Raw genomic sequence first — 15,789 nt, 5'->3', positions numbered from 1 at the left:
TTTTTTAAATTAATTTTTTATTAATTTTTGATCCACGTGGAAGTCCATGTCATAAAAAAGAAAAGAAAAAAAGGTCTCATTTTTGACACATCAACATTTAACAGACTCACTAACAGCTTGCTAACGAAGAGGGCAAATTGTAGGGTTTTTGTGACATTGAGTATGTGTTGGTAAATGTCCCCAAAATCGGGTATGAACTCGTAAATGACCCTATAGGTTGGGGGTTTAATGTAGTTTGTCTTCTCTTTTTTTCCAACAAATATCAAACCTTCTGCAAGGCTGTCTTGGTCAATAATATGTATAATAGCCGAATTTTCATCATATACTTTATCGGATGACACACATGCATTTTATAGAAGTATGTTTTTTTATTGAGAGGGATGATAATAAACTCACACACATTACACGGATGTTAAGACTGGAACCCAAAGCCTTGTCTAGAGAAGCAATTACTCCAAACTACTATACTAGTGAGTTTTGCGTTTTATACAAGTTAAGTACAAATGAGATACGGAGAATCCATTTCCGTTTTGCATTCTATATCGAGAAGAATGTCACCATTAATCAATGATTCATGTATGTGGGAGTATTATGATCCATTATACCATATCAAATTATCAGTTGTATCGTGAGTCCTCTCCTTCAATATCAATTGCAAAGTTCTCTGAAAATGAGCGGTTGGGATCCATACTCATCAACGATTGAGAATCAATCATCAACGGCTGATAATCAATCACATACAATCATCCGTGTACTTGTGAATGATCTGAACTGTTATACCAACATCTTGGTTCCTCCTCCCACAGTTTTCCATCTAGGAGAATCTTACCGTCAATCATATGTATGTGCACCAACTGATTGATATCATACTTTGCCTAGAACTTGGAGAGGTCAAAACCAGGGCATAACTCGTTATTTATAGTTTGCATACAACCTTGCTTTCCACAGTTTTCTATCCAAAAACGAATACAAGCATTTCTTTTTCTATATCGCATTCTATATTTTGAGAAATTCGTGTTGCATTTGTAACTTCTTGTATTTCTCTGACATAAAAAAAACTCCTAAAGGTTGTTGGTTCATATACTTTGTCTTCTGTCTGGATTGAGGCTTGCCTGAATTTCTTCTAGTGTTTTCCCTTTGGTTTCTGGGACTACCTTGGCCACAAATAGAATGGTCAACAAACAGACTGCAGAGTATAGGAAGTAAGTTCCTGTAAAATAATTCAAATAAATAAATTTGAATCAGACTTCAGCTGTGAAACAATACAAAACCAATTCTCAGTATCATGCAATGTGTTTGGTTCAAGAGTTTTACTTACCTGGGGAACTCCATCTCATCAGAAAGTTGTATGTATAGGAAACTATCCAAGCACCTGACCAGTTCACAAGCACCACCAAGCTCCCACCAACTCCCTTAATATCAATTGGGAAAATCTGCAAAGAGAAACCATATTACATACAGAAAATATATGTAATTTGATCCATAAAGTATTCTGCAGCTCTGCTGTCTATTTGGTTCAACAGGCCTCAAATATGAATGGTTTTGAGGAAATGATAAGTTTTCCACAGTTTACCTCAGACATTATCACCCAAGGGCCTGCTCCCATCCCGATGGAGAAAAATGCAACGTAAATCTGATTTCACAGGGACAAATGTAACCCAAGAAAAATGAGAAGATGTTGTGAAGAAGTTTGATGATAATTTTGAAAGTTTGAAGGTGTAATGGTTAACTTACCAGGACACCAGACACGGCTATAATCGGTACCCAATCCAGCAGCAAACCTTGTCCCTGATTTACAAAAGATGTTGAATTACAAACTTAAGTTAAGACCATGATCAAACAGGGAAAGGACAGAAGATTTTTGTTTTAGAATGTAGTTTTGGACTTTTGATACCTTGAGAGAGAAGGAAGTTCCTGCCAGCATACAGCCTACGAACATCCCAGCTGCTGAAACCTTCATGACATAAAAACAAACGCCTATAATGAAAGGCTTACCCTATAAAAATGTCATTTTAGAAAAAGGTCAGGGTTTCTAGATCAATGGCTACCATTACAAGAACTCTCCTTCCTGTCTTATCCATAAGCAATGCTCCTACTAGAGTTATTGGGACCTGTCAATGAATTTTACATGAGCTAAGTTTAGATGGACAAACTCAAACATGAACAGGAGAAAGTGATTTACCTGAAGACACGCATAAGCTATGGTTCCAATTTTGCTTGAAACTCCTGCAATTGGCATTACAGAAATAGAGTAAGTTTCACAGGAAAGACTTGCATCAAAAACCAAGTGAAATGTAATATAAGGAAAGCCCGGATTATTACCAGCTGATTTGAATGTTTCGCTTGCATAGAATTGTACTCCATTAATACCCGCAAATTGTTGAAATACCATTAGTCCAACCCCAATCTAAAACCATGGCCATGTTCGGGAGATTTCAGTAAGAAAAGAAGTTATTTGGTTAACATCATTCGAGAAAATATGAAAACATACAGATGAAAGTTGCTTACAATCACAGCACGGATGTTTCTGCTTTGAAACAAATCCAAGATTGAGGCTTTTGGAAGACTATTTACAGTAGCAATAAATTCCTGTCAACAAATAGACGGGTAACTTTGTTAGAAATCTTCATTTTCAATGTCAAAAAGGTGATTGGATTAATATTTTTTGGGTTGGCAGGAAGTACTTGAATTTCGGTCATTTCATCGGATATATCAGCATTATTTCCACGGAGTGTCTGTAGTGCAACTTCAAATTCTTTGTCACGGCCAACCTTCGCCTGAAAACAATGGTTTTAGCCTTACACATCTTTTTCTCCATTGTGGTGGCATGAAAAACAAAAGGTAAAAGAAAGCTAATCTGATTTGAATTCTCACCAGCCATCTAGGAGACTCAGGTACAAGGCATACACCCAAAAGCAAGATAAGGCAAGGTACAGTTGCTTCAGATTGAAACCAAACAATCAGTCCCTTCAAAATTTTCAGTTCCTTCCGAAGGAAACTCAGTCGAACCATGTTTTGTAATTAAGCATAGCAAGATACCCTATGGAATAAGAATTTACCTATTAGAGCTAGTGCTCTCCAGTTTATAATTGTTCCTACTATGAATGCAAATGATCCTCCAGTAACAATGAAAAGCTGCAGAACAAGCATAGAAAAAGGAGTACAGTACAGTTATGTCTTAATGATCATATATTTTTCAAGCAGGTATGCACTCAATTCTAAATTCTCCTACCTGATTTAATGTTGCAAGCCCTCCGCGGAGATTCTTAGGCGCTATTTCTGCTATAAATACGGGGACCTGTTCATCCACTTTTTCTAATTTTGGTTAAAACTTGGATATATCATCATCAAATAGATTAAACAGCCTTGCTCAGCTACTAAAAAAGAAATGGCTTGAGATATATCATATATATATACCACATAAGAGAAAGCTGCAATTCCATATCCTGTGAGAAACCTTCCTGTGTCAAGTGACAGAGCTCCCTGCACAAGAGTCGTAACAAATACCGTCATTAATATGAACCTGTAAAATTACATTTAACAACTAAAAACTGTGCCAACAGCATATACCTGAGAGAAATAGATGGCTAGCCATGCTATAATGCAAATCACAGAGGACACTCTCATCGCCTGCTACCAATAAAATTTCAAGAAGCTTAGTGCAATGGAGATTGCTAAGCTTCAGTTTTTTCCTTCATCTTTTACACCACAAAGTCACATTTACCATACCCCTTTTCGGCCGAGAAAATCTGCAATCTTACCACTTGTTATAGCACCCAGCACTGCACCAATTGATAGTATAGAGCCAAACGTTGAGTACTGCCAGAACACTGAAAATTACTAATAATTCCCTTTACTATAGGCATGTCTAAAACCAGCAAAGAGAACAACAATACAAACCTCAGCTAGAGAGAGATTAAGATCTTTCCTGATAGCAGATTGAGTTGGTGCTGAATATCCAACCTGCCATAAGAACAACTTTAAGCTAAACAACCAACCCTTTTTTCGGTTTTAGCCCCCCTAATCAGAAGAAAGCACAGAAAAGCCTATTCTTTATATAATCTACTCTCAGTCTTTGTCTAAAAACACAATGTTCATAGAGAATTTCAAGAGAACTTACACATATTCCGAATTGGAAAGAGCCACAAACAGCAACACCTGTGCTAAGCAAAACCATCCCAATGGATTCATTTTGAAGTTCTTTCCCACTGCCATCATCTTCATGAGCAACAACTTTCCGCCGCCTAATGAAAGGCTGTTCCAACTCCTCTTGGTTACTACTAGTTTCTCCACGTTCAACATCTTTGCCCTGCTCCATTGCCAATATATGTTTCTCTCTCAGTACTCTAACGAAGTAATGTATGGTGTATAATAATCAATGCAATAAGTATACATCAACTGCCACGTCAAATGCGATCCAAAAATGTGATTTCTTAACATTTATCCTCCAAAATTTCAATGCAAACACGAAGTATGAAATCTTCCTGAGGTCTATTTTAATCAACAACACATATCATGAGAAGGTTATTTAGATTTCAGGGCCTACATAAGATGTTTTCTAGACTAAAACATGAATGGTTTCTAAAATCAATTTTAGATCCTTCATTTAACACACCATGACGCACATCTACTAATTATTAAAGTAATAATTTTTAACCCAAAAAAAAGGAAGAAGAGTTTTTCATCAAACATACGTTCACTTTCTTGTTTATTATTCAAACAAGCTAAAGTTTGTGGCATAAACTTAACAGGGACTAAGGTCCAACAGAAAGAGATCAAACAAATTGTAAGCCGAGGTTGAAGAAATTAAGCAAACCTCCTTTCCCATTCTCTTTTTATGGTCAGACTCCTTCCCCATCATGAGCCCACACAATCCTCACAACCCTCAATGTGGGTTATGAACTTATGATTGATTGATTGATTGATAATGCTGGTTTTGAGTCCCTGTTCAAGTACAAGAGCTGAGTTCTGTTATTTGAGGTTTGGTATGACACAAAGTATCAATGTAAAGTGACCTCCTTTGGATCAATGAAATTAAATTGAAAAAAATGTCTTTGCTTTGGTATTTATGTATGGAGGTGAAGTAGAAATGTGTGTTTGTGTGTGTGTGTGTGTGTGTGTGAGAGAGAGAGAGAGAGAGAGAGAGAAGTGTATAATTAGTATGCGTGTGATATGACAAGTTGTTAGAGTTGAAAGGTGAAGAGGATGGAGAAACAGAGATTAGCGGAGGAGAATTCATTGTACTTCAGGAAAACATATTTGTTTTGGAACGAGTCTCTAACAACAAGTTTTGTTGTGAATCTTGTGGGGGTGCATCGTGCAATGCAAGGCTTCAAAGTACAGTGCTTTTTAGGTATGATTGTGGCCTTATATATGCTTCCCAAAGGAAGTGGCAAAAGTGTTTTCTGACAGTGAAAAGCATTTCTTACTGTTAATTTTAGTAATTATTATTCTTGGCAAACATGTCGTGTGTGTGTGTAAAATTTGCTTTTATTATGAAAGTTTATTATGAGACTAATTTGTCTTTAATTTTGATATGAAAGTGGGTGCAACTAATGATGTTTTTGTATAAAATTTTGGTGGAGGGTCATATTGAGAATCGGGAAGATACAATGACAACTTGGATATACGATCATGATTTCAATCATTTGAAGTGCACAAAAAAGGAGTAAGAGTATCATGAAATACTCAATATTTATAGTTAAATTTAGGACAAACTACATTAAACTCCCTAACCTATAGGGTAATTTACGAGTTCATACCCGATTTTGGAGACATTTATGAGTACATACTCAACATCACGGAAAACCTACAAATTGCCCCATCCGTTAGCGAAACCATCAGGAAATCTGTTATCTGCCTACGTGGCGTCTAGCTGAACGATTTTTTAAGGGCATTTTCGGCATCTTATGTGACAGGATTGGATCCAAATTCCACTTTGGAATTCGAGCCGGACCTTGTGCGTGCCGACACCTGGCGAGTGTCGGGCACAAATGACCTAATTGCCCTTCCCTACAAAGTACGATAAAATAACAAGGTTGACTCCTACCGAAAATTCGGCAGAGTCTCCCCTGTAATTGGATCAATCCCCAAAATTTACACCTGTTAAACAAGCATATATACACAACCAACTGCCAGCATACGTATATATATACATTCCAACAGTTAAAATTCTAATTCTAGGGCAAGTTATCAGAGCGACTACTAAGAATTTAGAAACTAAGTCAATTCTATTACAGAAAAGTCCTACATCAGAAAGGAAAGCGCAGAAAGTGGAAAACGGCCTGGTGGTGAATCATTGTGCACGCCTACTGCCTGGGGGCGCAAAACATTGAAAATGTGAGTGGACCCAAAAACAAAATTTAGAAAATACATATGAACATACTAACCCCACTGTAAAAATAGTTACACAAAACTAAATCATTCTCTTTATTATATTCGTACTGAAATCAATGCATTCATCTATTTATACATACATATGCCAATCATACTCAGGGTCAACATTAATCTCTTAAAAGCATTGAAAACAGTTTAAAACTACCACCTAGGTGTACCCCTTATTTCCGTCAATTCCTAATATCCGTCAATTCATCGCATCACCATTGGTGACACGTACTCGCAGGTCTCGGTGACACAAGGTCAATCCGAGCCGCAACTCACAGGATTTAGGGGACCGTAGTCAGCCTGATCCGCATTTTCACTCCGCACGAGTCCGGGTACCATAGAACTCGTGGGGCAACTGTCAAGCATGCTGACTAAACCGAAGGCAACCAATAAAATCCGAAGGCAACATTTTTATGTGAAGGCAACTTATTTACCGAAGGCAACATCTGTATATCTGGGTACCTAAGGTGGTTTAGGAAAATATAAAGTTTCTGAAAAATCTGATGAATAACTGAATTTCTATTAAATCTGGAACTATGCTGTCATTTATCTGATATTTAGCTCAAATTCTCTTTCCCTATATCCTTAAAGGATATTCCACACGGCAGCATGCAAAACAAAATATTTAAAAGCATATAACAACTTATAAAACACTAATCTTTGAATAAAACTTATTCAAGATCAAATACTGTAACTGAATTGTTTAAATTCATTTATAAAAACAAAGAGTCCACTCACTGCTGGTCCGTGCTCGCTAGACCTCTTGAAGCTCCCTCCTACGGGTCAACTGGTGCCCGGGTGCTTGATTCAATTACCATAATATTCTATTAATACAATACTCAATATACTATTAAATTAAAAATCCTGACCCCCGGCTCATAGAAGTGCGTGCATTAAATTAAAGTTGTTCATATGCCCATAAAAGCTTTCCTTCCATTTGGAATAGTTTAGAAGTATCTAGGGACTCAAAAAGCGATAAACTCTCAAAAAGTCAACTTGGGACCTCGCGGATCCACGACCTGAAAATTATGATCCGGAAGCTTCAAGAAGTTCCAATATACCCAGGACACATGTCTCGAGAGTTTGATCTCGATCGGACGGTCGGATTGATCACGATCATACAATCGAATGATTTTTAAAACCTTAACCCTAGGGTTCACGATTTCGAAGTATCCGAGACTCTGATTCACGATCCGTCAAATCCTAAACGATCCTAGAATTGTCTAGATTAACATAACTGAAAAAAATTACGATCCAACGGCTCAACTGTATTGAACCCAGAAATCACATAATATGCAAAATCCGTTCGAGATGCAAACGGTATCCGAATTGAGATCTGTGAATTCCTACGCACTCGTGACAACACGAGGATCACTCTTGGACTGAATTTGGTCTCCACCAGGCTGCCCACACGCCACCACACGCGCTGGCAGTGTGTGGGTGGCTTGATAAATTTCTGGCGGTCGGAAAATCTCCAAACCACCAGCCCACTCCTACACTAGGTAAAACACCATATTTGGAACCACTTTTGTTCTTGAACCTACCCTAAAAACTGGCCGTAAGTGGCTGGAATTGCACCCTCAAAACCGGCTGAAACCTAGATTGAAAATTGAACGATCTACGCTTGAAATTTATGAACTTCTACCCAACCAGCAACTAGAGTATGGAAAATAGCTAGAAAACCATACCCAACCAGCAACTAGAGCATGTAATTTACTAAAAAATATAATTTGACAAAGTAAAAATTGCTTGCGATAAAAAAAGCATCGCATAATTAATTAAACTTGTTTCAATATAAAATATATAAAAAATCAAACATTTGTAAATTACTATAGTTTGACTCCAAATGCAATATCAAAATAATTATTGTAATATTTAAATTTAATTAAGAATTTTTATCTAAAATAAATAAATGCTGCAAAAAAAAAAAAAACCCCCATTCAAAGATCTAAACCAATAATTAAAAGAAAACAAATAAAATTCTGATACTTTTTAAAGAGAGGCGTTGGACTCACGTGTTCTATTTAGCAAGCGTGCTATTTAGCGAACCACTTTTTAGGCTCATTGTATTAGAAGAGTGAGTGAGGCATTTTTTTCACTATTAAACATGGCCTAAGCTCTTAAGTTTTATTATTGTGTAAAAAGACAAAAAATATCATCCAACTTAATACTTAACCCAAGTACATCTATAAACACACCCCACACACCCAACCACTCTTCATATTAAGTTTTAGAAAAACAAAAACTCCTCTACACTTTTATTTTATAGAAAATTATTGAAGACAAGTTTGTTTTATCAAAAGATATTGAGACCCTCTGTTGTTTGGAATTCTTTAAAAAAAAATTATATATATATATAGTAAAGTATGACCACCACCCTTTTTCCCATTTTGAAATATGAAATTCTATTGTATAAATATCGAATCATACAGTAGAAATATTAATTTGTTAGGTGGATCAAATTGACATATAATTTAATTTTTTTGAAGTAGCAAGATGCTCTGATTGCCTTTTTGTTCATGTGCCTTTTGTCAAATTGACTCAAATTGTTTAAAAATAATGCTGCTACACATTTGACAACATTGTTTTTATCTCTTTAAATAATGTGAGGTTGAGATGAACTTAGAGTGATGAGGTGCAAGATAGCGGGGGTGTGGGGTATGGGGTGTGAGGTTGATGAGTTTTTTATTTTTATTTTTTCTGTTGGGTGAGTATTTAAGGATAATTTGGGAAGAAAGCGGGGTTTTCTTAAAAATTGTGAAAATTTGAATTAGAAGTTGAGGTGAACTTAGAATATGGGGTGAACAAAGAAAAATGCGAAATTTAAATAGAAAAACTCTTTTTTTTAGTCGATAAAACTAACTCTATTACTAAAAAGTAGAGGGGCTTTGCTTGCTCTGTCCATCACCCACTCTCTCATATATTTTTCTTCTTCCATAGGTCTCTGTGTGTGCTTCTTTTCCACCTCTTCCTCTTCTTCTTCTTCTTCTTTTTCTTCTTCCTCCTCTCTTCTTCTTCTTCCTCTATTCTTCTACTTGTTCTCTTATTATATATTATTGGTCTTGTAGACCTTCAGCACTTGTACGTAAGGAGGCTATAAAGGCTTTAGGATAGCGTATCTAACGTGCTTCACCATAATATGCTTGCTTTCTTAATCTTAATTTATTTTATTTTTATTTACCTATTATATATTTCTTTAGTTTTATTTTACCTTAAAAGACTTTTCAATTCATTTTATACATTATTTAGATTATAAAGGCTTTTACTTTTGATTTTTACGAAGAGAAAAACTATAATTTTTAGCTTTTGGCTAAACCCAATCACTATTTGTTGTCGTGCTTCACTATTCTTTTGTATAATGGTCCTTAATATCGTTTTTTTGTTAGACTTAATACCGTTTTATTGTCCTTAACTGCCAAAATGGTGGTCTTTAACTGTTTTATTTTTGGAAGTCCTGCATACAGCGGCGGACCCAGAAATTTTTCAACGGAGATGCAATTCTTCAAAGTTAAAAGCTTAAAATAATAATAATAATTATTATTATTATTATTATTATTATTATTAAATAAATAAAAGACAACCAAATATACTTATAATTTAAACAATACTAATGTTTAAATTTCATGAGCAAGTTATCAATCAAAATACAAGTGCCTCTCTGCATGGACTAGACTGTAGTCTGGGAACATGAAGGGACAGATGAGCTCGAGGCTGATGAGGGAGCAGCGGTTTGTGAGAGGAAGAAGAGGGGAAGTTAATTAACAGGGTTTAATGAATCTGTAGATATATTGGGGAAGTTAATTAACTGTTGAGGCAAGTATGTGTTTGTGATATGTTGAGTTTTCTGTTCAAATTTGATACAAAAAGTTAACAAGAAAATCTACTGCTGCTGCTATGGCTGGGATGACTTCTCTTTTCCCTTTTAGTATTTTTCTACTTTTATTTATTTAAAAGAAGCCATGACAACAATTGGAACAAAATCAATGCAATCCTCAAGGTCTTCATTGTTTTGGTTCTAGAAAAAATCTCTTCATTCAAACTAAACATAAAATCATATCCTATCCATCTATGTAGAACCCCGCCTCTCCCCCCACCCTCGAAAGAAAAGGAAGAAAAAAAAAATATAAGAAAAACTTTTTGGTAGATTGAAGTCAAAGCCACTTCCCTGAAGTTAAAGTCCGGGATATAACAAATCAATTCGATGAATCATCTCTTATTTCGAAGAAGTGGTTCACCAGAAGCTCCTTGCAGCTTCGTTGAGGACAAATTACAGTAGCGCTTCACTTGTGCATTTCATCAAACAGCTTCCGTGCATGAGCAGAGGTGAAACTTCAGCAACTTCTATGGAGTTTTCCGGAGACTGGAGGTGCAGGTGCACCTCTTTGCGCCTGCCCAAATCCGCCACTGCCTGCATACCAAGGTTAGAAGCAATTATCGTATATTCTTGGCACTAAAGTTTATTGTTATTGTTGTGTTTTAAACGTTGGGTATTGTTTGTCTGGTTTTTGGAAAGGCGTGCATGCATAATTGAATTTTTCTTTGATTCTTTGATCTCTTAATAGATTGTTACTAAAAATTATAGTTTTTCTCTTTCTGTAAAAACCAAAAGCAAAACCCTTTAAAATATAAATAATATATTAAACAAATTGGAAAGTTTTTAAGGTAAAGTAAAATTAAAGAAACAAATAATAGGTAAAAAAAAGTATAAAAAAAAATTAAGATTAAGAAAGTAAGCCTGGTATAGTGAAGCACGTCAAAGACACATTGTCCTAAAGCCTTTGTAGCCTCCCTACGTGCAGCTACTGACGGTCTGCAAGACTCCAAAATACTACCCCCAATCCACAGGCTCAAGGTTCGCTACAAACACGTTCACAGTCGGATATAGGTCTCCAAGTTACAGAACCGTTACCCAAAATAATAATATAAGTAAAGAAAGTATGAAAAGTAGAAGATGAGAGAATCAAATTGTGATGGTGATTGTGGTATGTGGTATTGTGATAGTATGTCAAATGTGAAGGAGTAGTGGCCTTTTATAGGCATCCAAGAACATATAACCTCCACCACATTAAACTAGGCATTCAATATAAAAATAAAACCTGAAAATTAAATATTTATAACTCCAATAATAAATAAACTAAAATAGCCAAAATAATTAAACAAATCAAAATAGTAAAATTTTTAAAACTTTTTTAAAATTTCAACACTTATAACATTTGGTAGAAAAGTTTAATAGTTCTTGTACTAATGTTTACATGCTTCCTATCGAAAAAGTCTCAAACAATGTTTGGTAGAAAAGTTTAGTAGTACTTATACTACCACTTTTGTATTTTCTACATAAAAAGTCTCAAAAGTATGAACAAAAAGGAGAGTGTCGCTATTATCAATTTATCTTTTCCTAAACTACTCACTACATTCACTTAAAGAAAAATATTGATTGCAATTTTATTCCACAATGGAATTACCTAAAAAGGGTATATTAAGAGTGTAAAAAAATTAAAATAAAAACTTATGACAACTCCAAGAACTTAGAGATTGCACTTGCCCTTGATAGGAGGGTCCTAGTTTGTCGGATTATATCTAATAATTATTGATCATTTTGTACATCTCCGAGTAGGCAAAATTTTGTGGTGGGACATTCTTTTCTCCATCAAAATAGGAGCAACAACTCTTAAAAAAATTAAAATTAAAATTTTGCAGAGCTCAAAATTAAAGGAACAAGTCTTTTATTCAAGATTTGCATTAAGAATTTCTTTCCACCATTTTCCATACAACATGAATACAAGCACACACTTTGCTATATTGCATCTTCCATGTTGAGTTGAAGGCCCAAAGAAATTTGACACATAATGAATGGTAAGGGTATTTTGCTCCGACGTGAAACTCACCTCCAAATCAAAATGGAGAAGACACTTTCGAGCCAAAATCCCCCGGAAATTTTCTAACATATCTACTCCTAAATGTTATCAGCTAATGATGTCTTGTCTTCTTGATCTCCCTGAATTGATGCATGACTGAATTTCTTCTAGGGTTTTGCCTTTGGTTTCCGGGACTAACTTGGCCACAAATAGGATGGTCAACAAAGAAAATCCAGAGTAAATGTAATAAGTTCCTGCAAAACAAATCAAAGTGTATATGTATGGAATATCAGTTGTCAAACAATACAAACCAATCAATTGGTTCAAAAGTTTTACTTACCTGAGGAACTCCAGCTCATGAGAAAGTTGTAGGTGTAGGAAATTGCCCAAGCACCCAACCAGTTCACAAGCACCACCAAGCTCCCAGCAGCTCCCTTCACATGGATTGGAAAAATCTGCAAAAGAAACCATGTTTATAGAGTTTTAAATGATTTCTCTGCTGTCTGTTTGGTTCAAAATGCTTACATTATCATGAATGGCATTGAGGAACTGACAAGGTTAATTGTTCAAACTTACCTCAGACATTATCACCCAAGGCACAGCTCCCATTCCAATCGAGAAGGACGCAATGTAAGTCTGATTCGAAAGGGGAAAAAAATAAACAAGGTAAAATGAGAAGCTGCAGTAAGAGGCATGATAATTTTCAAGTTTGCAGTTACGAACTGTGATGGTTAACTTACCAGCACGCCGGACACAGCTATTATCGGTACCCAATCAAGCAACAAACCATATCCCTGATAAACAAAAAGATGATACATACATCAGACCATAATGTAACAGGAAAGGGCAGAAAAGATTTTGTAACAGAACATAGTTTTAAAGTTTTGATACCTTCAGAAAGAAAGAAGTTCCTGCTAGAAAACAGCCTAGGAATGTCCCAGTTGCTGAAACCTTGATACGAAAACAAAAGCTCATCACGAAAAGTTTATCTATAAAGATCCTCTGTAAGGGATCAGGTTTTCTAGATCAATTGCTACCATTATAAGAGGCCTCCTTCCTGACTTATCAATTAACGTTGCTCCAACCATAGTGATCGGGACCTGCCAATAGATTTTACATGAGCCGTGCTTGGATGGACAAACTCAAACATTTGAGATTCAACAGATGATAGGAGAAAATGGTTACCTGAACACATGCATAAGCTATGGTTCCGGTTTTGCTTGAAATTCCTGCAATTGGCATTACGGAAAGAGATAACTTTAATAGGAAAGATTAGCAACAAACCAAATGAAATGAAGCATAGGAAAGCCCCAGTTGAAATACCAGCTTCTTCAAAGGTTTGACTTGCATAGAATCCTATCCCATTAATACCACCAAACTGTTGAAACACCATTAATCCAACCCCAATCTGGATGTTCAGGAGTTTGGAGTCAGAAATGAAGTCATTTGGTTAACAGCATTAGAGAAAGTTATGAAAATTGACAGAGAAAAGTTGCTTACAATCACAGAGCGAATATGTTCGCTTTTAAACAAATCCAACAATTTGGCTTTTGGAAGACTTTGTAGAGTAAAAATATATTCCTGTTAAGATACAGGCAGGGTGATTTTGTTAGTAATGTTGATTTTAGATTATGAAAGATTCAATTAACATTTTTCGGTTGACAGGACATACTTGAATTTCAGCCATTTCATCAGATATATCAGCATGTTTTCCACGGAGTCTCTGTAGTGCAATTTGAAATTCTTTCTCATGGCCAATCTTTGCCTGAAAACAAATAATTTCAGCTTCATACATCTGTTTTGTTCTCACTATTTATTTTTTCTCTGGTTTTGTGAGAATAAGAAAACAAAAGGCAAAGCTTATTATGAACTGAAATCTTACCAGCCATCGAGGCGACTCCGGCACAAACCATAGACCCACAAGCAGGAAAATGCAAGGAACAATGCCTTCATATCAAAACCCAATTATCAATCTCTTCAAAGTGTTCAGTTACTTCCAAAGGCAATTAAGTTGAGCCACCTATTGTCATTAAGAATAACAAAATATCCTATGGGATCAGAACTTACCAGTTAGAGCAAGTGTTGTCCAACTTATAATTGTTCCTATTACAAATGCAACTGATGCTCCAGTCACAATCATGAGCTGCAGGACAAGTACAAGGAAAAAATAACAGCATGTTAAAGAACATATAGCTTTCTAGCTAGTAGGGAGATGATTTTGTGCAGAGAGAGCTCATAAATTTCCTACCTGATTTAATGTTGTAAGCGCTCCGCGGAGATTTTTGGGCGCGATTTCTGCTATGAATATTGGGACCTGTTCATCCAGATGATGCCAGAGAAACTCTGATTAGATTAAACAGCCTTGTTCGGAAATTGCAAAGCATATGAATAGAACTTGGCTTTAAAATAAAATTATGTACCACATAGGAGAAAACTCCAATTCCATATCCAGTGAAAAACCTTCCTATGTCAAGGGACAAAGCTCCCTGCATAAGATTTATAGCAAATACATTCAGCATGTGACCTCTGTTTGACTGAACTTAAGAAAAATATACAAATTCAAGAGTTTAAAATGGTGGAAATATACCTTAGAGAAAAAGATGGCTAGCCATCCTGTAATGCAAAAACTAGCTGACATTCTCATTGCCTATTTCCATACAAATTCAAGAAGTTCAGTGCAAAGTTTAGGACAACGGATATGACCAAGCTTTCATTTGTTTCTTCTTTAACACCAGAAATTAAAATTTATCATACCCCTTTTCGACCGAGAAAATCTGCAATCCGACCACTTGTTATAGCACCCAGCATTGCACCAATTGTTAGTATAGAGCCAAACATGGAGAACTGCCATGTGACTGGAAATCAGTAACAATTCACTTCAATATAATGCAAATTGTTTTAATGACCAAAGAGAACAACAGGGCAAACCTGGGCAAGAGAGAGATTGAGATCTTCCCTGATAGCAGATTGAGTGGGAGCTGAATAGCCCACCTGCCAAAACAAGAACTTAAGCTAAACAAACATTCTTCTTTTTGGGTTATTTTTGCATTTTTTTTACCCCCTAATGATAAGAAACACAAACAACAAAAATAACACACTTAGTATACCAAGAACCTCCTTAAACCAGAAACACAGAGAGCCTGCAACCTGCTCTGACTAAAAACGCAATGTTCATAGAAATTACAAAAACACTTACACATGATCCAAACTCAAAAGAGCCACAAACAGCAACACAAGTGCTGAGCAAAACCATCCAAATGGATCCACTTTTCTCAGTACTCTTCTCATCACTCCCATATTCTTCTTCATAGGAAACAATTTTCTCCTGCTTAATGAACAGAGGCTGTTCCAAATCCTCAAGGGTGTTATTTTCTCCATTTTCAACATCTCTGAACTGCCCAATTGCCATGTTTTTTTCTCACTACTCTAAAAAAAACTAAAAAATTCAAACAAAAAGAAGGAAAAACAGGAGCAAAAGGACTCTGCCCCTGGTAGGACTCTCCTCTTGGTGGGATGCAATGCAATATATGCTCGTGTTCTGAGGTATTTA

At 35.9% G+C, this 15,789-nt stretch overlaps 2 protein-coding genes across 2 annotated transcripts; both read right to left on the bottom strand.

The window, feature by feature from the left end:
• Positions 757–4,927, bottom strand: LOC18788635 (sugar transporter ERD6-like 16). Its single transcript, XM_007226836.2, has 19 exons — positions 4,817–4,927; positions 4,121–4,309; positions 3,901–3,963; positions 3,730–3,819; positions 3,571–3,630; positions 3,418–3,483; positions 3,233–3,298; positions 3,060–3,135; positions 2,875–2,939; positions 2,685–2,777; positions 2,509–2,589; positions 2,323–2,407; positions 2,183–2,226; positions 2,049–2,111; positions 1,895–1,954; positions 1,735–1,788; positions 1,574–1,633; positions 1,319–1,433; positions 757–1,210 (listed from the first exon to the last, which is right to left on the bottom strand). Exons 1-19 carry the CDS (start codon positions 4,859–4,861, stop codon positions 1,077–1,079), a joined length of 1,509 nt encoding a protein of 502 aa, XP_007226898.2. The 5' UTR covers positions 4,862–4,927; the 3' UTR covers positions 757–1,076.
• LOC18789639 (sugar transporter ERD6-like 16) lies at positions 12,091–15,789 on the bottom strand. The gene is made up of 18 exons (XM_007222059.2): positions 15,436–15,789; positions 15,168–15,230; positions 14,994–15,083; positions 14,827–14,886; positions 14,660–14,725; positions 14,488–14,553; positions 14,307–14,382; positions 14,122–14,186; positions 13,912–14,004; positions 13,740–13,820; positions 13,563–13,647; positions 13,425–13,468; positions 13,277–13,339; positions 13,131–13,190; positions 12,980–13,033; positions 12,816–12,875; positions 12,580–12,694; positions 12,091–12,493 (listed from the first exon to the last, which is right to left on the bottom strand). Exons 1-18 carry the CDS (start codon positions 15,646–15,648, stop codon positions 12,348–12,350), a joined length of 1,500 nt encoding a protein of 499 aa, XP_007222121.1. The 5' UTR covers positions 15,649–15,789; the 3' UTR covers positions 12,091–12,347.

The sequence above is a fragment of the Prunus persica genome, chromosome G1 (assembly GCF_000346465.2).
Source record: "Prunus persica cultivar Lovell chromosome G1, Prunus_persica_NCBIv2, whole genome shotgun sequence".
Classification (NCBI taxonomy): domain Eukaryota; kingdom Viridiplantae; phylum Streptophyta; class Magnoliopsida; order Rosales; family Rosaceae; genus Prunus; species Prunus persica.
Note: the sequence above shows the minus strand (reverse complement) of the source record. Positions and strands in the feature narration are given on the sequence as shown.